The sequence below is a fragment of the Botryllus schlosseri genome, chromosome 8 (assembly GCF_051294905.1).
Source record: "Botryllus schlosseri isolate E-star chromosome 8, Bs_hap1, whole genome shotgun sequence".
Classification (NCBI taxonomy): Eukaryota; Metazoa; Chordata; class Ascidiacea; order Stolidobranchia; family Styelidae; genus Botryllus; species Botryllus schlosseri.
This window is the reverse complement of record NC_137243.1, coordinates 25,625,034-25,651,341: the sequence shown is the minus strand read 5'-3', so window position 1 is coordinate 25,651,341 and position 26,308 is coordinate 25,625,034. Positions and strand designations below refer to the sequence as shown.

At 39.7% G+C, this 26,308-nt stretch overlaps 1 protein-coding gene across 1 annotated transcript; it reads right to left on the bottom strand.

Moving 5' to 3' along the window:
• Window positions 1-202: 202 nt before the first annotated feature.
• LOC145444668 (uncharacterized) lies at window positions 203-26,308 on the bottom strand. The gene is made up of 16 exons (XM_080322686.1): window positions 25,647-26,308; window positions 23,147-23,302; window positions 22,936-23,069; window positions 21,329-21,483; window positions 20,449-20,638; window positions 15,315-15,462; window positions 10,204-10,402; window positions 9,311-9,452; window positions 8,146-8,238; window positions 7,139-7,282; window positions 6,405-6,627; window positions 5,212-5,340; window positions 4,548-4,702; window positions 1,834-1,982; window positions 496-622; window positions 203-430 (listed from the first exon to the last, which is right to left on the bottom strand). Exons 1-16 carry the CDS (start codon window positions 25,702-25,704, stop codon window positions 317-319), a joined length of 2,316 nt encoding a protein of 771 aa, XP_080178812.1. The 5' UTR covers window positions 25,705-26,308; the 3' UTR covers window positions 203-316.

The following is a 26,308-nucleotide window of genomic DNA, read 5'->3' as shown; positions in this document are numbered from 1 at the left end:
TTTCAGGCACCTCACCACCCCGCCCATAAGAACCCCTGCCACCGGTGGAGCGATCTACTATTCTACTGATGTGTCGTGTACTGCGGCGCAAAGTCCAGATATCTGTGATCGCGTTTGGGATACTGCAACATGACTGATATTATACGGCCGTCTACAATTTCTCTTAACTTGCTAATCCTCGAAATACTAAATTGGGAGGGGATGCAGATGCACTGAATTTATTCATGTCTAATATTAAAATATCTTGCATCGAAATATAGCACCAAAGAACACGTTTATTATCTGCAAGTCCGAATTGCAGTGTCTTGATGAGTCTTCACATATAGATGCATTGGCGACTATTCATACTTAACCTGGCTTGTCCGAAATATGATAGCTCGCAATTGACAAATACCACAGTCTCATTGATCGCGAATCCGAATACGAGGTGCTGCAATAAGAAATAATGTCTCCCTCTCAAAATGCTTATTTGTGTTTGAAAAATAAAGACTTCACCTCATTTGCGCCCCCGGCAATGTCGATCAAAAGATTGTCCGTTTTGACCTCGATGCTTGTTATACGCTGCCTGGAAACTGGAACGAACTTGTCTGTTTCACCCAGCAAAGCAACTCTGGTACCATCTCTGCAAGGTATGCAATTTTCTATGTACATTCGACTCCGCTTAATTTGGACACCGGGTAACCCGAACAACATGGCCAATATGGTCACGAACGGAACAAAAGAACAAATTGTGCCTAGAAAACTCCAATTAAATCGGACAATTCTCCACTTAATCTGGATCCTGGTTCTCAATTGCCGTCGTTAGGATATGGCACAATAAACAGTACGCTACTTTGTTCGTTTTAACGCAAGATAGTGAAACAATGACGATCCATGCAGTACCAATCGACAATGAACTCATAAAAGGTCGTGCCAGCTTCACAATCGCTTTTAATTTATTGGTGGAATTTCGTCCAATTTGCAGAACAGATTGGTAGGCTACAGTACAGATTAGTAGTCAAAAAAGCCAAAGCATTTCCCAAACCTTTCCAACCTGGAGTGGAACCTTAGCAATTATTTTCATATCTTGCTGGCCTTTAGAAATATAAGAATGCTGTAGGAAAAATGCAGAACCACACCAATGAAATAAAATGCACAAGCTATTAAATACGACAAGCGGTAGCGATAGCCTAGTCCTACACTTGTTCTGCTTCATTTGAGTTATCAATGTTTGATTTGGTTTGACAGCTCCACTCCCATGCCCTGCACCATATCCAGTCGGTATCCGTTTGTGTTTTTCGTATCAAGTTGAGTGGAAAAGTGTTCATAACTTTTATAACTACATCTTAATAATTATGTCAGAAAAAGTTTAAAACATTACCTAATGTTTAATAAAACCTACGTTCAAAAACATTTCAGTATCTTTTCATAGTACAACATAGTACACATAAAATGTTTTAAAAATTCGCTTACCAAGCACTGATACTAATATTCGTCACGGCGGAAACAAAGTTGCTTATGTCCATTTTTTAAAATTTGAAGTCTATTTTTCAAATTGATGGAAAATCAAGTTATTGTGAAATTTTCATAATTTTCGGGCATAGCTTGGCCATGTTCATGTTTGTCACATTGTTTTCTCAAAATGTGTAAAATGATCATTAGCTACTGTGATTCCACAGCGACGTAATAAAGCAGGCATTGCAACCGAGAAACCTTGACAAAGATTAATATAGTTCACACTGTGGACCCTCGTAAACCGTTGTCCGAAGCCCACGAAATTGGTCTGCAAACCCCAGTTTGGGAACCCCTGCTTTACCACTACGCTACATTCCGTCAGTATATCTGCGCACGAACCTCATGTTCAGGATCGGCGCGGCGTACCACAGTTGAAAGTTGGACCGCCCGCATTCTGGAATTGTGAATCCAGCGCTGGAGTTAAATTTTAGTAGTCTGGAATCATCCCCCGGGTGGCCATTATAAGCGAGGTAGTTATTCACGCGCCCCTGTTTAGAACAATAGAAATATCTGTTATGTAGACGTGTACGAACTACAAATCTAGTTATAGTTGAGTGTCAACTAACTAATATTTGTTTTGGATATTGCCAGTTCGAGTTCGAGTTGCTAATTTAAAAACGCGAGTAGTTCTAGTCCAGAGGTCTCAAAGTCAAATGTGCTCGCGAGCCAACTTTCTAGTTTTTGACGACGCCGCGGGCCGCCGCAATGGGGATAATTTACATTGGGCCTCATTTGACGGGACCTTGCAAACTGGCATTCAGCAAACATCGGGAAAATGTAATTTACCATTATACTATTCCAGCTTGGCACGACAAAAATCACATTTTCAGATGTTTGCATGAAATTGTTTTTGTTCTAGGCATAATTTGACAAAATAATGAGTTATATGCGAGAGGACAAATGCATCATGACATCATAAAAGCTGTCGCGTTTTATATTGCAGCTTGCGGACATTTGAAGTGCCCGAATGACAGATAGACTATTTTAGAATTTATCAAAGAATGATCTGATATCAGAGCATTTGAGCAGAGTAACGTAATCCGCGTTTCTGGTATAGTCCAGATAAATATAGACAATTGTTCATGTCATTGCCAAAACTAAATTAAATCTGCGTTGGATTTACCTTCGATTGGAACAGATCAATAACAACATCAATATAAAAATTGTTGTATCGTGATAATAGCAGTGTTTCTTAACCTATTTAGCGATCGTACCCATTGTGCTTTCAATATGATTTCTCGCACCCCCTGTCCATTTTCAACACAATTTTCGATGGTAGCCTTCCTATATTAAAATGAAAAAAAAAACCATTCACGTAAAATCGCGCGGAGCGCGTAGAATATTTTTCAATTTAATAAATCAGCCCTGAAATTATTCCACTTTTTGTTGGTTTGCAAATATAATTTTAGGCTTCTGATAGCAAACAGGCCTAATTCCACAATGCATCTCGTACCTCGGACGGTCCACGGACCCCTATCTAAAAAAACGTGATAGAAATGTCCAATCGCCGAAGAATCCAATGGTATTACCACCACCTTACTCGCCACCGGCGATAAGAACATGGATAGAGACCAAAAATCACCCAGGATGTAACGAACTATACATCACGGGGGCAACAGAATGCCAATGGTCTCTATACGGACATGATTAAATAGATATATAGGCCTACGCTACACAACGCAAGCTGCGACCTTTTGATATATTACTATTCCATATGACAGTTTGATTGTTTGTTGCGGCGTGGTCGTACCGAGTCACGGCGTTCCGAGTCACATCAACGGGACATATTTTATCATCATGAACTAGAAATGTGATGACATGATCTTTCGCCGCATAGTAGGCTAGCTCTTGAAAGTGATGTGATAGTGAAGTTTGATGAGATTTCAGGTGTTTGGAGTAGTTTTAAAATTCAAAAAAAGATATGTGGCAATTGAATATATTGTCGAATACTTGAAAATCCAAAATGCCGCCGCGAGCCGCACAAAATGCTCTCGCGGGCATTTGAGACTCATCATCATCATCATTGGTTTATTAGCAATTTTATCAGTTCAATACACCACAAAAATGCGATACAATGAAAAGACAGGAAGATGTCGAAGCGACAAGGAGTAGTCTATGGAATCGGACACCCACCTAGCTTGGCCTAGGCGATGTAAAGAGGAGGCATGCACACTGAATGAAAGTAAAGAAGATAGTATAGAAAAAGAATGCGACAAGAAATAGGGCGGCATGTCATGGGAAGCGAGATCGATAGGTCAGTCGTGGTCCGGTCATCTTGAGGATGGACTGTATTTATTTAGTAGTAATTGCTTGTATTTCGACTTGAATGTGGACATGCTCGTCGACTGTCGGATGGCCGGCGGGATACTGTTCCACACATCAGGTCCGGCATATTTGATGGAGCGATGATCTTTTCGGTCGATCATATGATATTTGGACGACGTGGACGCGCGTGTGTTGTACTTGTGCGCTTTTGATTCAGAGGTAAAGAAGTCATTGAAATATTCGGGGCAACGACCGCAGTGAAACTGATGCATAAACTTGACTCCTGTTTTAGTCTATAGTTGGGCATTTAGAAAAATAGTTACAAAACACGTGTCGTCGTTTGGCGTGAATCGTGATACCGGTGTACTGTTGTGAGATGTTCTCGCAGGTCCAGCCATTACTAACTCAGAGTCATCACCACGAACAGTTGCGTTGTCAGGGGTGGGTTTGGGAGCGAAACCACTGCCGTTTGAAACTTCTACTGATGATCATATGGAAAGTCAATCTGTTTCGATAAAATATAAAATAATATGTTGCTCCGAATTAAATCTAGCTAATTGTGATTCAGCTAGTCAGTTGCGTACTTTTAAAGTACGTTAGTACTAATTCTAGTTACTAGTTTTGAATAGTGAATAGTTCCAGTTCTAGATGTGAGTTTTAATTGAGTGAGTGGTTTTGGTACTAGTTCTAGCTGCGTGTTTTGGAAATCCAGTGGTCTGCACAAGTCTGTGGCATCAGTAGAAATTTTCTGAATTCGTAAGAAAATGTCAACGACAATATTCTCTCACCGTGGCGTTCAAGTACATCATCTCGGGATATACATTGTAGTTGTTGACGGAGAGATCTGCCGCAAGTACAAACCCGTGTCTCATGGGTACGGCGGAGTAATGGAGTTCAGTGTAGGTCGTGTAGATTTCCGCTTCGACATTCGCCACGTTGGCCGCTGTCAATTTCACAGAAGAGTGTGACATAGATATCTTTAACGACTTGAGGACAATTTTGCGGACGATTTTTGTCATATGGACTATAGTATACACTGTGACAGCTTGTGCTTCGCTGGATATTGCAATTTGCGATCCACTTTCAATGCAAGGTTTATTGTACGAACAACAATCAAATACAATAAATGAAGTGAACACAAATTAATGAGAAAAGAAACCATTTATTGTATAAATTACTTATGCAATTTACTATTAATGCGAACGTTTAGTTTGAATATGAAATAATATCAGCTCAAGTCTAGGATTGGTTTTATTTTCCTACTCGGAAAATGTCCTAGCACTAGGGACAGTTATTGCTAATTCTCTGCAAAGCTGCTGGTACAGCATTATCTGTAGTTGACCGGGTTTCGGCGAGGTTGGTTGCAATAATGATATGCGACGAACTCAGTCAAAATCAAAGCGTGAAAGTATCGCTATCGGTAACTGTTATGAAATGTCGAACGGAACTCACCTTCAGATTTCTTTTCCGGAAATGCGCGGTTGATAAACTGACCATCCACCAATGTAATGGCTCGTGACGGTTTTAAAATTAATCCGTCCTTGCGATAGATCTGGCTCAATATCTCCTTCGAAGCGTAACCTATAAAACAGAAATACAATCTGAAGATTATTCACGAAAAAATACTGGGACTTCAGTGCTACACTGATTTGGAAATATCTGACTCACTGTTCTGTATTGAGTGTACCCTGTAGCCTACATTTCCAAATCACTGAGACTGAACGATATATATAGATATATTTGATTGTAATTTCCTATAATAACTCTTGTGAACGTGGCACATAAAACCTGTGATGTGATAAGCTCCGAAGTGGTCAGTAACGAAGTACTTATACTTGTTCGAAGTACTCAAGTACTCTAATTCTACTTGCAGTACTTAAATGAGGAACCGCTGTTCCGTAGCAAAGTATCGTTCGCATCCCATGATGCGGTGGAAGTTTCATGCTATGCTGTGGAAAATTGAAAGCTCCTTAGGATGTAGCAGCGCGAACCTAGCTCCCTGCACCTGACGTATAAGAGGGAGAGAGAGAGAGATTTTATTGCTTCGTGAACCGGAACATAAATAACAAAACAGATTGAGTGTGTACAAAATACCACAAAACAAAGAAATACCCACAAAAATATTTGTGTGTAAATGACTGTATATCGGTACAGACGGTTGCCGGCAATATGATCCTTTAAATATTCACGTTATGCCGGAAGCCTGGAGATTATATACAGTATATATACGTTACAAACGCGTCATTAGTTATGGTGTTATATAAAAACACAGTGGATGACTTGATGCGATAGTAAATGGGGAATATGCTACATACAGTTTGTATTTAATTAGAAGTCAAGGAACTCACACTTTTCAGCTCCGTTTTCAGCTTTTGACTGTCCGCGAGAGAGTATTTATGACTACTTTTCCAGCTATTTAGGCTTTTTACTGGGATAGATTCAAGCCAGTCAGTTCTACGTCTACTTGAAGTAAATTTTTGTTGCTTTCGAGAGCACTCTTTATACTCGCACGTGAGTAGATTTGTGCGTCGCTTCTTCTACTTGTATTTGAGTAGATTTGACGGCAACTTTGACCGCCTCTTGATAACCGCACCCATCGCGATTTTACTATTACTTCTACTACTACTACTACTGATTTCGCTCACCCACGGCGTCGCTAGGTCCAACTGGTCCAGTGCTTAACGTAGCTATCGCCGCTTGCAGAGTCGGGTAGGGCTCGTACTTTAAGCCGTAAGGATTTCCTGGCTGGTGCGATGTCGTCCAAAACGTGTCTTTGAATGGGGCAAGGTGAAGAGCATGTGCGAACATTGAGGTGACACCGATTTTCCATTGATCATTGCCAGGCTGGTAATCGTCACTGACTCGTGCCTGGAGAAATTCATTTAAATGGCAGGCAGGCCTAAATGACATGTTGGCAGTACTGATTAGAGATGGCAATAATAAGACATGGACTACCAACTATTCGAACTGTATAAAAAGAGCGAAATGCCGGTAGTAATTCGAATTTGATATGTGAAATGTTTCTTTGGTCGAATTCTATTTCTAATCCAATTTCTACTTTTCTTGAAAATGGTAGAGGGGAACTGTATCGTGCGAAATGAGTCAAGCTTGTAGTAGGCTTACATGATGTACAGACGTTTGCCATTCTCGTGCTGGTGAGAAGAAACTCTTATTTGATATGAATTGAACTTGAATCAATTTCCAAGTTTTCGTGAATTCAGTAATTCCCTAATCTAATTTGGAGAATCACAGAGTGATATTCGATTTCTCAACACCTATTTCGAATCGAGTCAGCGATTTAAAATTTATTTAATATTTCGTATTGATAATAATTGGAAACAATCCGCCCATCCCCCACTATATACTATGAAATGTTCACCTGAGTAACAGCGGGTAGTTCCACGGACTGCATCATGTGCCGCGACAGTGCCATACAATATTGTACTGTTTGTCCGTGCTGGCGCGCCGCGTCTCCCATTTGCATTAGCCATAGCTTTCCGAGAGTTATGTCAGTGTGAAAGTCCTGAACAAATGCCTTTATCTGTTACGATGTGCAGCATTGTGGCATTTTGAATGCAGGAATGGAAATGATTTCTGTGCACGCAGCTGGATCCACCTGTCGACTTGACGATAGAAAACATAGAAAGAATAGAAACGATAGAAAGTGATGCGGCCTAACGCGTGTCTATACGGACTGCAACTTAAAATTATTATTGACACACAATGAGAGTGGTGCTTATCGTGGGTAAGTATAAGTAGTTATCAACAATTCATTGACATCAACATATTTAGACTGGTTGCGAACCCTAACCATTTCCTAGATTTGAGTTTGCTTCGGAATACCCGACTTATGTATGAAGAGTATCTGAAATTTATTGAATTTAGATGTTTCAGATAACAGGGTTACCATATTTTGATATCCTAAAAAGAGGACGCTGTCATAAATGCTGAAAGCAGCGTCAGCACCGGACAGAAAAACTGCTGATTTTGCAAATATTTTCGACCCGTAGTACCGTGTTGACTAAAAACAGGTCATCACTTGACTCGACGCCCGATTTACCCCATTTCTTGCGAAACTCTCACGCTCGCGAGCCGGGGTCGCATATTTCCATGGCATTCGAATCCTTTTCAGAGAAAACGACCATAAATTCGAAATTGAGGACATTTAGACATCCTCCGAGGACACTTTCAATTTATTGAAAAAAGAGGACAATTCCTATTAAAAGAGGATGTATGGTAACCCTAGATAACATGCAGATATCTGCACTGCGAAGCATCCATTAGCCGGATCCAATGGATTTAGACTTATGATATATCTATCTACGATCATGTTTGATGTAAAATGAGTGGATGACTACGGTTCATAGTTGCTACTCGTCATCCAACCTGAACTTTTTCAAATTCCACGTCGTTCCAATCTTGTTCGTATAACGCGAGTCCCCATTTCGTGGCATTCTGCATGAGGTCGGGCCAGAAGTTCTAAAAACGCATAATGAAAATCGATGATTAGGCAAGAGCTTCTCACACTTATTCTAACTGCGTATACCAGTGGTTCCAAAACCTTTTCGGCTTGTGGCACACTAAAAAAATTATAAAACGTTCGCAGCACACTTACAAGAATTATGCTTAAAATCTAATCACGTGTTAATGCGGTGGCAATACTTGTTTATACGAACAAATATTGACTGAAACAGTGTTCAATTGTTGACAAACATACCCTCATTTCGTCGTTTTCCAAGCAGTTGGTTACAACCTTCAATTACAACCTCAACTATATTTATTTACAGCAAATCCTGAGAAATCCAGGCAATGTGCTCATGATTTGGGCACGAAGGGTTGTTCATGAGTTGATTTGAAACGAATTAAATAATTTATTCACGGTATAGGAGCCCGATTATGAAGTGGACATTACCCTAATCATCGACGTTGCTATATGATTGGTTTCAAGGACATGGTCACATGTGCTTATTTATCAGTTATTGAAGAAGTCGGACCACTTTTAAATCGGATGTGCTTGTCCGCATGCCTTATCTTAAATATTATACAGTCCTTTTCGAAGATTACAGAAAGTCTCGCGGCACCCCAAGGAATCAGGTTGCGACACATGATAGTGTACCGCGGCGCACTGTCTGGGAATCACTGGCGTATACCCTTCGAATTATCTGCACATACGTACCGCTTAAACTAATGTTGTATACAGCGTACGCGATTGACTAAAACAAATGACGAACTATGCATTTACTCGTTCAAACATCATTTCATTGCAATGAATGAACTTGAATATAGTCTACTAGTAAATCCATTGCTGGCATAGTTTTGCAAAGGCCCACGCCTAAATTATGTTCCACGGCTAGTCGGTTTAAATTCATAGTCATAAAATTTTCGGAAAATGCGCGTGCAGTATCATATTAGCAGTATAATAGTTGGTGGAAAGAGCAGTCTGTAAGGATTTTATGTCGGCGTAAATTCCTACTCGTAACGCTATTGGAAAATCGCGCACGCATCTCTTTTTCATTTCACCATGTTAGGTTTTTCTACCATGTATACTTACAACGTCAATAGGGACCGACTTGTTCGATTGTTTGTCGATCAAGAACTGATATTTCCCGCCATTTTCGATCGCGTACACCGTTTCGGATGACCAGTATCTGTTGTGAGCCGCTACCGGCAAACCATGTTCTTCAAATAGTCCTCTGCAATAGATTAAACTGATGTCACAATAATATTGATAATCGTAATATGGAGTTAGCGATGGATTGCGGAGTTATCGTAGCAATAAACCATGTTGCATCATATTGTAACATTGCATCAACAATCTATATAAGGGTAAAGCATCGAAGCGCGTTAGCATCAAAGACAATTCCACCGATTGTAAATTGAACTCAGCAAATAACATGGCAACTTATTTGTTGTACATAACCTAAATGTTGCTTTCACAATAATATACAATCCCATTATATTTAAAACCCGAATAAATTTTTTAGAGTACCTCTTTCCTCTTATGAAGAATAACAGCACAATCCGGCAATAGAGATTTCATTTGAATCATAAACCGATATAGTCAAATATGACAGGACAATGAAAGTTTTTTGACACAAAGCATTTTGCCCCTCTATCGTTTCGTTGTGAAGTAAACTCGCTCATATATGGAAACTTGAGAACCACTATTATAGAGCATTGCGTGATTTCGCCTTGTCTTTCATTGCGTTGATGAGTGGTGATGAATTGTAGCTCGACACTGCGTCAGTGATAAGAAAAGCCCTACTGATAGGTTTTGGTAGATGATATCAATAAGACAGATTGGATACCAAGGGTACACATAGGCTATGTTTATTAACCTATTTGAGATGGACATTCAAGTTGTATGGGTAGTCGTCAAACTAATGAACGGCGCGATTATCTCTACCAGTCGCGATACGACGAACCAAAACATAACTATCTCACAGTGATCCATTTGGAAAAACGTCCGGTCTGGACACCCACTCCGTAACACCCCCGCGTTGGTCACTATCCTTGTAGTACCACCATGAGTCGTATTGTATATATCTGTACGGAATTTCCTCTTGCTTGGAGTACTTTACCACGTCCAATAGAGTTTCCTCGTAATTTTTCTTTTCTTCCGTATTATAGTAGTAGAAGGCCCCTAGTCAGACAACGATAGAGTTGAGACGATTTTTATTCATAGTGGACGTTCAAGCAGAGATTTATCCAAAGGTGGTCAGTGTAGTCAGCGTTGTTACTCGAGTAAGAGTAGCAGCAACGACTTAAATGGCTACGCAATTATCAGTTGAAATAGAAATTTTAAAGACAAAATTACTTCGCGTAAAAGTACAAAATTAAGATCTGAAAAGTACTCAAGTAACTTGAATCACAGAGTAGATTTGGTCGGTGGGTCGGATATTTTTATCCTAGTTAATCGGAAGTGCCCATCTTTCGAAATTGCATGATGCATCTTCGCAACTAACACCAAATGACTATAACGACTAGGTCGAATATATTTTTACCTAAAATTCGAACATTTAAGCATTTTCGAGATTTTAGTGACAAAATTTTGACAAATTAAGAACTCTAGTATAGTTAAATAACATATTATTGTACATAAGGTCGTAATTTATTGCGGTACGAGAGATACTTCGTTTTATTTTCTGGTAGTCAGAATGAATGTTCGCGACTATGACAAATGCTAGTACAGATTGATGGAATTTTCGAAAATATGCTCAGTAGCGGTAATACAGTGACTTTAACGAAATATATTGTTCACGCCATTTTAAGATTTGAGCAATAGGGAGTGTTGTGAACCTTACCCAATTCCCTGAAGTGAAAACCCGAAAGACCTTTGTGAGTCGTCTATTCGAGATATACGTGGGTAATACCACGTAGAGACATTGATGCATTCGTTGGTGATTATTAGCTGACTCGGAAGTCGACATACATTCATGATTATTAGCTGATTCGGAAGTCGATAAGACATTCATAAGTATTTCGCTGATAGGGTGGAAGATAGATCGCATTTTTGAACCGTACGTGATTGGCAATAAAGTTACAAGTCGTGGAGACAGAAACAAAATATATTCGTCAGTGTGATCCATCGAATACGTGTGCAAGAGACAGGCTTCGTGGTACGTCAGCCAACAAGGCCGTACGGCGTGGTCTCGCCGGTCGTCGAACGAAGGAAGAAACACGCAGCGAATTGTAAACGCAACCTTCTTGGAGTCAGATATACAATTATACAACTACAAACATTCGCTCTGCGTTAAAGTGGTTGACCTTCCGACGTTCAATCAATCAAGACCGACCGGCCGACCGACCGAAGACAACCAATATAAAGATTCGCCTTGCACAACGGCGAGAAAGACCATTCAGAGAAAACGACGAGACGAGATTCGCCTTGCACGACGGCGAGAAAGAGCAATACAGCAACGGACCACGGACACGATAAATATAAAGATTCGCCTTGCACAGCGGCGATAAAGACCATACGCATCGCACGACGGTGAAAACGTTCAATCAAAAATCAGTGACGAGGACGGACATCAAAAGTAATCGCGACGTTCTCGCAAGAAGAATTGACAATCGAAGATACGCCTTGCACGACGGCGAGAAAGAGCAATACAGCAACGGACCACGGAAACGATAAATATAAAGATTAGCCTTGCACAACGGCGAGAAAGACCAACCAGAAGAAATGCAGTGGAGTTGTGCTTTTGACGATCAATACGCCAGAGAGAAGACAATAATGAAGACAACATGTGCAGTGGCAGAAAATGCTCGGAACTCGCAGAAGTGGAGCAGATTTGCGGACAGTGGTGATCCACGCATGCATCACACGGATTAGGAAAATGAAAGGTAGATCGATTTTATTTTCTTGCACTACGACGTTAGTTGGTTACTGTTATTGGGATATTGACAAGGTATAGTTTAGTAAAGTAACTTGCAATCATTGGTTTCTAAACCCAGGTAGGGGTCGCATTTCCCGCGAGTCAGGACGCAGGTGCTTATATAGCATAATGTTTTGTTAAGAGATGTGTGCGGGTAAACCCGTGGCAAGAAGGCTACCCTATTTATTCGATGCCATGATGCATCCAATAGCTGAATAGCTTGATATGTATGTGTGATGAATAATGATATATTGCATGCCTTATGAAGAGATATTAGGCCTCTGCCATACAACGATACCCTTATGTTGAGTATATCATTGAGAAAATATGGACCGCGGTAGTGCATGATATTTGCAAACATTGCTTTGCATGTAATACAATAAATAGGGCACACTCTCGTTCTGTTGGTATATACCAATGTTAAATGCTACGTGATATGAATTAGGAAGTTTCATATCAATTTAGAATAAAATTTAGAATAAAATGATTGCAGGTGAATAATCGATTTTTTAAATACCCGTAACAGTATCTTTCTAATTAGTTTGCGTGCGAGTGATATTATCGGTTTTCTGAATGCCCAATGCAATGTATCTTTTAATGTTGCCGTAATATCGTGTATGTATTGTTTGGAGGTATTAAGTGATGTTTGTGTTTTTTTTTGATCGCCCAATGTTGTTGATTTGTATTTCAGTAGTCTGCATGAACAGAATGATGTTACTTCGAGTCATTTCAAGATCAGCCGAATACTATGTTATGATGGTATTTCGTTTTATTAGTTACTTTGCCCCTGTATAAAATTGTTACCTGTCTCCAGTCCCTGATTAGTTATAACCATAGATAGTAGGTTTTGAACGGTATGTTCGGTTCTTTTACACGAAGTTCTTTGGCTGAAAGGGGGGAATTTATAACCGAACATTTTGAACAATATATTCGTTTTTTTTTACACCAAGTTCTTTTAGTAGGAAGGGGGAACTTTTAACGAAATATATTGTTCACGCCATTTTAAGATTTGAGCAATAGGGAGTGTTGTGAACCTTACCCAATTCCCTGAAGTGAAAACCCGAAAGACCTTTGTGAGTCGTCTATTCGAGATATACGTGGGTAATACCACGTAGAGACATTGATGCATTCGTTGGTGATTATTAGCTGACTCGGAAGTCGACATACATTCATGATTATTAGCTGATTCGGAAGTCGATAAGACATTCATAAGTATTTCGCTGATAGGGTGGAAGATAGATCGCATTTTTGAACCGTACGTGATTGGCAATAAAGTTACAAGTCGTGGAGACAGAAACAAAATATATTCGTCAGTGTGATCCATCGAATACGTGTGCAAGAGATAGGCTTCGTGGTACGTCAGCCAACAAGGCCGTACGGCGTGGTCTCGCCGGTCGTCGAACGAAGGAAGAAACACGCAGCGAATTGTAAACGCAACCTTCTTGGAGTCAGATATACAATTATACAACTACAAACATTCGCTCTGCGTTAAAGTGACTATATTGCGCAGTTGTCATTACAATTTCATTCGTCCAAAGTATGAAAAGTGAGTATTGTCCACTATAAAACGTTGTAGAAGTAGAAATAGTCAAACGACATACCCACTTCCGACAAGTTCGAATTGAAATGACCATGGACTCTATAGATATAGGTGCGATTTTCCAGAATATATCCAGTCATTGTGATGCAAGAGCTCTTTCGCCTAGTTGTCATGACGATTTCACTCGCAAAATGATACAAGTATATCCCGAAACTACTTCCTGATTTACAATATCAACATTATAAAATATGTTAAAGTGGAGCTAGTCTTAAACAATAACTACTTGGGTGTATATTAAAAGTAGTCAAAAGTAGAGTGCGGACTTTAAAAAAGGTTTGAGATTCCCGCATATAGTAAATAGCATATGATCTATGACCTCCATTTGTAGATACGAGACTTCTGTATTCAGAGAAACTTAACCGATATCGATACACCATACATGCGCTAGATCAGCGGTTCTCAACCGGGGGGTCCGCGAACCCTCTAAATTTACGAAATAGTTGATAACCTAATTTTCATTTTTTTGAATTAGGAAAATCACGAGGCAGTTTCGTTTCATTACTGGTAGAACTCACATAAACCGTATGATATGAAAGATCGTATTGCGTAGACTCATTTTAGTTGCTAAATTGCCAATAGCTTACTGATACAAATATTTTCCAGTATGGAGGTGTCTTGTTGAAGATTGTGTAAAAATAAAAAGTTTGATTAGTTAATCATGGTGACTTGAAAATGTTTATAAAATCCTTTTTCTCTTGAGATATACAAAATCATTTTTCCATAATAACTTGGTTATGAGCTACTAGATAGCAATGACCAGGCTGGACGGTATATGTTCAATGAAAAATTTAGTTTGTCAATTTCGGGGCCATATTTGTTGCGATCACACCCAAATGTGTCGTCGAAAGCGTTACACGTTACTTTACTTTGTTACATTCGCCATCACCTCACTTTGTGAAAACGGATTTTCAACACTCATTTATACCAAATCGAAGGCGCGGATTTTCATGACACGACCACGCATTTCAAAACATTCGGCTTCAGAATCCGCTTTTCCTTTTCTTTCCGATTTCTACATAAATAAAAGGCTATAATGTTTTTCTTGAGAATGGTCTGTGGTCACTTCGTTGCTGTTTATTACTATCCTATACAGTTGGTATTTGCAGGGGCCAGGAAACGGTCGCACGATAAAAGAGCTAAATTTGAAGAGAAACTTTAGGGCATTTGCAGAATTCGCTTTGAAATATAAAGTCAACCCAATTTCTACATAGATGGTACGATTTATTTTCAAGAAAAGTCATTTTGTTGCTGTTGATCACTAGCCTACAGTTATCATTTGCAGAAGACAGATGACGATAGCACGATAATTGAGCTAGATTTGAACTAAAACTTCAGTGGGTCCGCGGGGTCCGTGATGGTTCAAAAGGGGTCTGCGAAAACAAAAAGGTTGAGAACCACCACGCAAGATGAACGCTAACCATTTGATTAAGGAGTACAAGTAGGCTAGGCAAAACCTTGAGTACTGCGGAAAATTAGGAGTATCTCGTTACTGAAAATCTTCGGATTTAGCCTACATCTTTTACGTTTATATAGAATGTTTTCATTACCGACTTCGTTTGCTAGTGACATACACTCACCATTATCAGTCCAGTAACCGATGTAATTCACGGTCAAATCGCTGTCGACGTACGATCTCGTTTTCCCATATCTTCTCGTAATCACTTCTCCCCAACCTTCAATAGCTCTGTTAATGCCATTACTTCCGTAATAGAGAATCGTGTCAATCTGCAAAAGCGCTCACTCTCAGTTGCTCCACTGCGACAAGGTAGCGTGATGGCGGAGCGTCCGGCTTCTTGGTCGGTAGGTCGTGGGTTCGATGCCCCGTCGGGTCAGACGAAGGACAGTAATTATAGTAACACTGGTATCCATAGGGTTGCGTTTAAAACAAAGGTCAATTCAAAACAAACATGTCTAAAACAGGGCCCTTGTTTAAAACAAGCATTTTTGTAGCCATGACGTCACATTTAATCGTGACGTCAAATTGGCTTGGCGTTGACAATTGAATATATAGGGTAAATATGGCTCCTTCGACGAAAAGGGCTTCAGACCACAGCCACAAACAGACCAAGAATATCTTTAACCAGGAATACATCGTTTTTACTGTCGGCGTTCATCATCATCAGAACGCCCATTTCGAACCAATTATCTGTATCAACTTGCTATAACTTTCGAACCAACGACGATTTTGCGGGTTCCAAACACTCCATATCGTCTTCGTCTTCTATAAGTGTTCACACAATTATGGCATAATTATACAACGTTTGAAAAAAAAAATTTTAAAGGCATTTGTTTAAAACACTGTTCAAAACATTTTTTTAAACAAAGTGTTCTAAATTACCGTTTGTTTTAAAGGCAACCCAAGGTATCCAGGAATTCCCTGCCTGGCGCTCATTACTACCGGGATAACAAGGAGGGAGATGACTCCTTACAAGGCTATATCTGCACCTTCCTTGTCCAGATACATATTCACACCATGCAATAGTGGTATGTATATGCATGCACAGATTGTCTGTACGTGTATAATGAGTTGGTGTATATGTTGCAAAAAAAAAACGGAAATGACAAAATATAATACGTCCTGCATTATGAAAACAGTTGTATTGTTTATGAAGGTAAGCAATATACCAGACTTGGAAAATTAGAAAAATTTAGTGTTTTGTTTTCAAATTAAAACACAATTACAAACATTTGAACTGCTTCTTTGAGGTACAGAACTTCAATATGCAATTAAATAATATATTCATATTGAAATGAACCCGAATATTTTCGACTGACACTCGTCAGGGATAATCGTCAGAAACTAGTAGAGAATTCAAGAGAACAGCGTACATGATTAATCGTAACTAGGGCTGGGCAAATTCGAGTATCTGAGTGATTCGATTCTGAATCACGTATTATGCTTCGAGTCGAGTCGAGTATTCGAGTATCACTCATTATGACGTCACAACAAAATGTAATGTGTCAATGTTCCAATATGTATTTTTGTGCCACTGTATAATGTTTACATTATATGGTGCTACTACGCCTGTTATTCATCGGATTAAAAATACGATTTCATTGCACTTTGTGACAATGTTGCTGGAGGATCATGACTCCGGAAATGTTATTCCAGTAACGGTCGTTGCTTCGTACTATATGTTTCGTATGCTGTGATACGGCCAATCAAGGTTTCAAGGCTTCCACAGTGGAAAATAAAATAGTATCGCAACCATAATTCTCTTTGATGAAATAGCTTTCAGTAGCGAGGAGCGTATAATTTCAGTACTCGAAAAAATCATCTTTTTCTGCTCGACTCGAATCACTGGAATAATTACTCGATTCAGATTCGAATACTCGAATCATTGTGCCCAGCCCTAATCGTAATACAAAATATGACGATTACCCCTGACGAGTGTCAGCCGAAAATATTCGGGTTCATTTCAATATGAATATACTATTCAATTACAAATATAGCTACACAGTTTTATTTTGATTATATTACAATTACTGAGCTTGCAAAAGCTTGGAATTTGAATTAATTTCCGAATTTTAAAGAGATACCACGAAAACAAAGTTCAGTTCTTGTTAAATCAGAGTTAATTCTCATTAGCACGAGAATGGCGAACATCTAAACAGCAAGCGTGGCTCGTTTCGCTAGTTCTCCTTTCGCATTTTCAGGAAAACCGAACATTTTATGAGAATTAAAATTAGAGCGTAGCAGTGTTGGGATGACTCGAGTCATGACTTGACTCGAGTCAGACTCGAGTCACCTTTTTCGACTTGACTTGACTCGAGTCACTTTGCTAAAATGACTTGACTTGACTTGACTCGGCGTATCAAAAATGTGGATTGACTCGTGACTCGGAGCAAAATTTACGAGTCAATGTCAAGTCATCAAGTAATCGGTGTCGATAAAAATCATTGTATCTTGCATATGGTCGGGTTGCTCGCGAAACGCTCGTGTAACCCGTGAGAGCGACTAATCATTCAATGATCGTGCGTTTCACTGTGCCTCCATTGTTTTTTCCAAAATAATTTGACCGCAAACGAAGCGATCGAAGCTTATAGCTTACGATGTCGTAAATTAGTATAGTAAAGAAATTTAATAGTAAAATGTGTATTTCTGCTTTCTGTTCTTACCTTAACCCAGTGGCGGCTCGTCCTATAGGGCAACTGGGGCATTGCCCCACCTAAAATCCTGTTCAATAACAATTCCCTCTCATTTATAGACGCACACCAATCTATATATACCGAAATCACAGCGAAAATCGTAATCTTCTTGTCCTTTCGCTTGTAAATGCCCATATATATAGCGAAGTCTCTGCGAAAATCGAATTCTCTTCTGTGTTTTCGCTTTGCGAATGCCTAGCCGGGGCATGCCCCGGTAGCGCTCATAACAAGCTTTCACTGTCTATTCTCTCAAAGCCGCGCACAATAAAGAAACGGTGATTTACTGTCTCCTATTCATAAAATTACCGAGCAACCGGGGCACAATGGCTCTGTGCCCCGAAGGTGTGATGTAACAATCGTATCTATAGCTGAACTCGGTTACCGTCATATGCGTTTAGTCGACCTTTGCTGGTATAGGTTGATTTTGTTGGTGTTTCACACCACGAAAACTCTTGAAACTTGGTATGTCATGTCGTGATGGTGGTATTTAACACTGCCCCAAGTTTCAGGGCTTCTACTTAAAGTTTAGGGTAGTAATTCTGTTTCCGAAGTTGAGTGTGTGCTGATCCGTTATGTATCGCAAACAGATTTTACTCAAAAGCCGGTATTGGTATCCATTGATTTTGACGATGTTCAATACTGAGATCGGTTATGACATTTGGCACGGTAAGTCTTAATGTTAGTATAGAACGCTGTACCAAGTTTTAAGTTTGTCACTGAACTGTGTTAGTGGTAATTTCGTTTCCTAATTCGAGTGAGAGCTGACTCGTCATTTATCGCCAACGGATTATACGCAAAGCCGGTATTGGTCTCTATTGATTTTAACGATGCTCCTTACCTAGATCCGTCAAAAGCTTTTGCACGGTATGTCTTGATTTTAGTATCGAACGCTGTGCCAAGTCTCAAGGTTGACACTCAATGATTAGGGCAGTAATTTCGTTATCAAGGTCGAGTATGGTGGAGATGTGCTCCGATCTGACACTTCAGCCTACAACGCGGCATTGCGGATTTCACGCAAAAGCCGGCGTATCTGCGGCAACGTTAACTGAGATGATGATATCATTCTCAGTTTGAATCATAATATTTACTTTGATATTAAATTCTCCAATGTCAATTTCACCGTGAAATTGTGGCCTTCAAGCCATTTGCTTACAACCCCCTGTCAAGCGCGATAGCTATTTCGTTTTCGATGGCGGCTAACAGCTGATCACTTGATCAGCCTATTCCTCAGTAAATTTTACGCAAAATTCGGTGTTGGTCTGTTCGCATTAATTTTGACAGTGTACCATACCGAAAAGCGCCATGAGGCCACTTCTCGATGATGTCATGTAACAGTGTACTAATTAAGTTTACGGCTTTCATCCACGTATTTATTCGGTAATATATTTTCCAAAGGCGATTTCGCAGCAGACCTATAGACAGTAATAAAGCCGTATGTGTCGTGTTACAGTCTCCAGTTTCAAGGCCAAAATCTCCTATGCTGTACCGAGACCGAATTTCCGAGGCTGCTATTCTTAGTTCTTCAGAATGATGTTTTGGACTCAATATGACAGGCCCAATCTATGAGATAACAATTGCGTATCTATCCGAACTCGTTGACCTTTCCAATCTCTCGAGTTATAGTCATTTCCATTTCTGCAGATAATTAGTCAGGTCTAGTGCGAACATGAACCGTGTTGAATCTTTGTTCCGTACGCCGTTTACGCAGTTACCACACTTCAAGTCACAGCTCACCGGCGCACCTCTCGTGGCACATACGTTAAAATCACTGTTGCCGGGAAATTCATGTTACCGTACCATCATTAAGTTACGTGTTTACGTTGGAAAACGCCATTGTGACGTCATCTTGATAAAAAGTCGCTTGCAGCCCTTGCCCCACCACCCGATATTGTCACGAGCCGCCACTGCCTTAACCAAACCTCTTGGTTAATTGAAATTGAATTCAAATATAGTTTATATAGTCATCAACCATTGGCGCAAGCTCTAATGTATATTGCATCCTATCAATTTGTTTCTCTATTATCTATTTTGGCTGGTAACTATAAACTGAGGCTATGCAATTACTTACGTAGTTTAGCAGTTCTACGTATGTGTGAGCGATACAGTGCCTTCTTGCGTGTATATTTAACTCTATATTCGTTCATTGGTTCAGAATCGATGACCACTCAATCGGTATTTCAGACAGCCAGCAAAATGCAATGACATAATCATGCCTCATACTTCGAAAAGCCAACTTGTCTTGAATTGTGACTTGACTCATGACTTGACTTGACCTGACCTGACTTGACTTGACTCGAGTCACCTCCAAAAATCGAGTGACTTGACTTGACTCGAGTCACCTTTGAAAATCGATTGACTTGACTTGACTCGAGTCAAAATGTGCAATGACTCGAAATGACTCGTGACTCGAAGGTAGTGACTTGATCCCAACACTGGAGCGTAGAAATATTTTACGACTTAGATTAGATTTCGAATAACGGCATTTGGCCCTAATCAGTCTAATCTAGTAGGATAACTGCAATTATCTAGTGGCCCAAGTCTGTAAGTAACCAGTCTTTTTACCTGGTAATGCGTCGGTACTACAGTGAACCCTCCCATGATTCCGAATTGGAGCTCATCGTTTTGATAAACGTAATTATGCGCCATAAAATTGCTGTAAGACGATATCACCATCGCGTTTCCCTTGTCGTCGTAAATGACTATCGGACCTGCTTTTTGTCCACTTTTCAATTTGTCCGCGCCACTCTTGAAGCTTTGGAACAATGATGAGTGATAATTAATAGCTATATCCAGACTGGTACAAACTTCGAATATAGTAAGTTGGCGGTCAACTAACTACTGAAGGTAAGAGTAATTGTAGTTATAGTTATAGTTGCGGATTTTTAAAATTGAGTAGCTTGCTTCCAGTTGTGGGTTGAAAAGTAAGTAGGCCTAGTTCCACTTCTAGTTCTAGTAACAGATGTTAAAAATGAGTAGTTCTAGTTCTTGTTGCACGTTTTAAAAGAACAGTTGCCGAACAATCAGAAAACACGTGTGGTTTAGTGTGAATCGTGACACCGGCGTTCTGTTGTGCGATGTTCTCGCAGCCATTGCTAGCTCATAGTCATCACTGCTACCAGTGGCGTAGCCCGGCGATTTAGGGGTCAAAACCGATCTGATTTCAAACTTTCACCGCTACCCCTGCGAAAAAAAAACGATCCGATTCCGTTAAAATAGACATGATTGAGTTGTTTCGGGATTGAATCGAGTTAGCTGTGTTTAGTTAGTTAGTTACGGATTTTTAAGGTCGTTCGTTCTAGTTCTAGTTCGAGTTCGAGTTTTGAAAAGTCAGTAATTCTGGTTATACTTCTAGTTGCGCGTTTTGAAAGTGTGGCAGTTTGCACAAGTCTGACAATATGGAGCTTGATCTCTTCCAGTCGAAGAAATTTAGTCGACCACTCACTTGTCGATGTGAAACCAGTAGCCGCACATGTCAGAATACAGCTGCAGATACCCGCAACCTTTCAGGCCATCGGTCGCTGTCGAGAAACTCGGGAATGACGATAAAATGGATTTGGAATCTGACACGTTGCTTCTCGGCGCGCTCTTTGGAAAACTCTGGGTGATGTGAAGCAATTTATATGCAATTCTATTTGAATGTACAAAGTTTCGTTGAACATTTTGTCAATCAAGTGTAACATTATATTGCAATAATTAGATAGAATACAAAGCTCAATATGTATTAGAAATGACAAGAACGTGAAATGGTGACTTAAAAAGGTGCTTTTTATCGCACAAACATTTGTTTACTGAGCAATATATGGCCAACTGGCCATTTGGCCAACATATTCAGATATGTCCGAACTATGTCGAATGCGGATCTCACTACACTTTGGTAAATCATCGTTAAATTTGACCTATTTTTACCGGTCGGGTAGCCGCTGACGACAAATAAATCATCCAAGTCCCTTTGTTATGGCCCTGAGTTGAATCGACGAATTTGGATTGTTTTCACGTTAGCTTAAAACGGTAAACATCAGCGGCCGTGTGCTGAATTCGACATGACTTTTCCCTGCGTAGTAGCAATTTGGTCAATAGGCTGTCACGGGCCCAACGAAATCGTCTCGCGAGCCCCACCTTATCAGGGGGTGCAATATCCACGGAAGGAATTTAAACATAAACCTAGCTCAAAACATACAATTGTAAAGAACTAGTTTCATATTTAACAGTTCTACCATAAAAATCTAAAAACCTTGTGAACCCAGTGTATCTTCCGACACAACCGATTCCCCCTAAATACTTCAAAATTCCCATCAAGCGGGTAATTCCCCCAGGCTGGGATCCACTGGTCCAGATTGATATGATCCATGTAAATCCAATGTCTAAACTACAACTGTAGACTATAAAACTACATTGTCGTTATATCTAAGATCTACTATATCTTTATTTTGTTACTTTTCGTATTAGCCTATTTAGTCTCAATATATTCAGTGGTCACAGCAACATTGGTAATGAGGACGAGGGTCGTCCTGAAGTATAGACCTTAAAATTAGGGGTCCGCGATAAAAATAATAATTTAAGAGCCCCTGGTCTATACGAAAAGGCAGGTGATTCTAAGAATCGCAGGCAATTTCGCATCTCAAATATACAAACCAGACTTTTACCAACTATTCCTATCTGGTTAGTTGACGGTCAACAAACTGCTGGTTATTGATTAGTTCTAGTTCTAGTTGTGCATTTGAAAAAATAGTTGTAGAGCAGCTACGGAAAACACTTGACGTCATTTGGCGTGAATCGCGATACCGTTGTTCTGTTGTGTGATGTTCTTGAAGTCATTGCTAACTCAGAATCACCGCTACTAACAGAGCGTAGCCAGGCGTCATTTTGAAATACCGATTCTGTCTCCGATATTTCTTAAATAATTTGTAATTCAGTAATTGTGTGAATTAGCTAGTTATTTACGGGTCGTTAGTTTTAGTGCTGGTTTTTGCAAGCCTAATATTTATTTTGTCTCTAATGAACCATGATCTGTACCAGTGACTCACGATCACAATGTAAATATATCTATACCTGCGTGAATCGAACAAAACGTCCTCCATCGTATACTAGGATTTGGTTTTCCATTGGTGTACCTCCAGCGTCATAACTGAACACCGTTCCTTCATATCGTCCATTGATATCGCTACCAGAAATTGCCTTGTGAGCTGTGGAAGAATGTTACCATGTCCTAACGAAATTGGGGAAAGATGAAAAGATTTCCGACTGTAATTGATCTACTCACATTTCAATAGTAGAGTGTGCTTTGCGGTGCTGTAAAACTTCTCATTAGCCTGCAGGAATGTAGTTCCGTTGCTGATGCTGAAATCGTGGTTTCCGCCAGCGGCAAACGTATAGTCACCAGCAGGGCCGATGTTATGTATTAAATTGGCAGCATTCACTAAAGAAGGCGCAAGAGAAAAGAAAATATTTTCCAGACATCTTGTGGTTCAAATAATAAGTGACAACCTTGGTGAAGCATGGTGACATTATACAGTCGACTTCGCATAATTGGGACACTTACATTCCACTCACTCATGGCCGAATTAAGCGAAAAAATAATTGTTCGCTGCATGCACAATTGCACATGGTCATGCGTGATGGCACACATCGAATTAAAAATACTGCTATGTTGCGTATGTAATGAATTGCAGCTGCGCTATACTAGGGGTACCATACGTCCTCATTTAGGAGGAGTTGTCGTACTTTTAGAGGTTTTTGAAAATGTCCTCCGAGGACGCTTAAATGTCCTCCTTTTGCGATTTTGTCTTTTTTTGAGAAATGTAGGACAAATTTGACTGATATACAGTAAATCAGCACTGAAGTAACGCTCCGGCGGCTATTTCGGGAGCTGAGCCGGAAGGTTAACCTTTTTTTAACCACGAAGTGGGAAATATTTACCATTTTTTCAAGATTTTCCTTCGGTATTCTGCAAAAAGTGTCCTCCTTTCCCGATTACAAAATATGGTAACCTTACGCTATACCGCAGTAGTTGCCACCGATCCCATAAAATGTACAAGAGTTATGCATTTAGGTTAGTTGTATTGTACAATACTGTACTTCGATTCCAAGGGATTCGCGAATTGCTATATTACTGTGCAAAACACACACATTGGGTTAAAACAGTACTGTCATTCTTCGTGGTCTGAAAGAATTTTTCAGCTGATGAAAGTACTCCACAAAACAGTTGAAAATTAAAAGCAAAAAGCGCTTAGCTAGGTAGAAAACATATTTATACCATTCTGTTCTAGAAGACGGACGCAATTACTTCGATTGAAATGTCGTCAACGCATAGAGTTGCATCAATATTTGCAACGCGAATCTCTTGCAGACTAACTAAAGCAGTGGTTCTCAACCTTTTTGACTTCGCGGACCCCTTTTGGTCGTCAGGGACCCCCGCGTTCAAATTAAGCTCAATTATCGCGCAATCGTGATATGACTCGTGCAAAATTTACCTGTAATATATAGTGATAAACAGCAACAAAATGACTAATGTTATAAATAATGTCATGCATTATGTAGAAATTTCCTCTATTTTTATTAGGTCAAAGCGAATTTTTCCTGAGAATTTATTGAAATAAGTGGTCGTGTCTTGAAAACCCACGCTTTTGATTTGATATGAACAAGTGCTGAAAATCCATTTCCGCAAAGATAGGTGGTGGAGAATGTAATATTAACTCGTAACGCTTCCGACGACACCGTAAGGCACCAAAATTGATAAACAGATTTTTGAATGAACGTCCAGCCTAGCCAAGCCTATCTAGCAGCAGTGGTAGTGGTTATTCATATTACAGAAGAAAATGGCTCAAAAATTTCCATTTCCAGCGACTGCTCTGCTCACTAGTTTGCTGAGACTGACAACGTGTAAACATTTCAAGACACCCTGATTTTTTCAACCCCAACAAAACATCTTCAATTAGCTATATATGTTTGTAGCATTAGGCTGTTGTCAATTCATCAATTAAAATGAGTTTTTATAGTAGGATATTTCATTTCCGACGGCCCTATTTGTAATGTGAGTCGTGAAGTTGTGAAGCGAATCTGTCTCGTGATTTGCCTAATTGAAAAAATACAAATTATGCTCTCGATCATTTTTCAAATTTCGATGTCTCGCGGTCCCCCTGGAAATTGAGCTAAAGGTTTTCTCGCTATTCCAACTCGAGGTTAAAATTAGCTTCTCTGTTTACTTAAGGATGTTGCATTATACGCGTATCTGCTAGCAGACTCCCCTGAGATCATTTCACTTGATATTGTTGACCAGGTAAATCTTTCACTGCACAGCACACAGTTATAAATAATGAGAATTAGAAATTTCTTTACGCTCCAGGATTGCTTTCAGACAACATATTTTGCATACCTGCATATATATATGCATCATAATGCTTATTTATTCTTACTCATAGCGCGTCAAGATTTGAAACCATTCTCGTTACAAAACATTGGTGTTTCAGCACACGTCAAATACAAATTCAAATTAGAAATGTACATTTCTATCTAATATAATCATCAAGTTGTCAATGAATTGATAATTTATTTCGATATCGTTAGGTCTGCATTTAAATAAGGGTCATGTGCTTTTAAAAAGTCACACAATCATGGGGTGATTATATAGATAATTCGAAATATATAGACATTACTTAATTTCATGAATGGTATCAGCATATCCGTATCAGAATTCAGCAGGATCAAGATACACGTGTCAATATCCTGTTCCCATATATTAGCGGGAGTAGCCTAATTCTCACCTGTAGACTGGGTAACGAGCCCCACGACTGAAACGATATACTTCCACGTTGCATGCATCCTGCAGTGCTTGTAACACGTGTTAAAAGACACACTTCAGCGTTAGTATCTGAGGGTTATAGCGCAATCATTCCGAAGTCTCGAGTATAGAGTCGGTCCAGATGTGATTTTTCTCATGCATAGTAACGGTTTACATGGCGTGGTGGTATCATATCGCGATTGTTCATTTATTGACGTTTGTTCAGGTTGAAAATTCTCATGAGGAGAAATGCATAGTAGCATTTGGTGTATGAAGTCGCTGTGTTCTTCACAACATAGGCATAGGACAGCATACTGCAACATTGGAATTATTTGTCCACACAAGATTGTCGCTTGTGAGGCCGACATTATCATCCTTGTCCGGGAGAATACTTCAGCCCTGTATCAATGTAGTTTCTGTAACTCCAGAATAATAGCCAACACATTCTAACCTTGGTTGTAGCTAAAAATAGTTGCATTGAAGTGAAGGGCCTGTGCTAACCAGTCGACCTAGTCGAAAAGTACTCCAAGACTCTGCCAAGTATCATAGAGCTGTTGTTTATTTAGAATAATATAGATTATAAATATGCGGAGGTTTCATGGCTTTGTCAATGGAATATCCTATCGAAAATATAATTATTGGTAA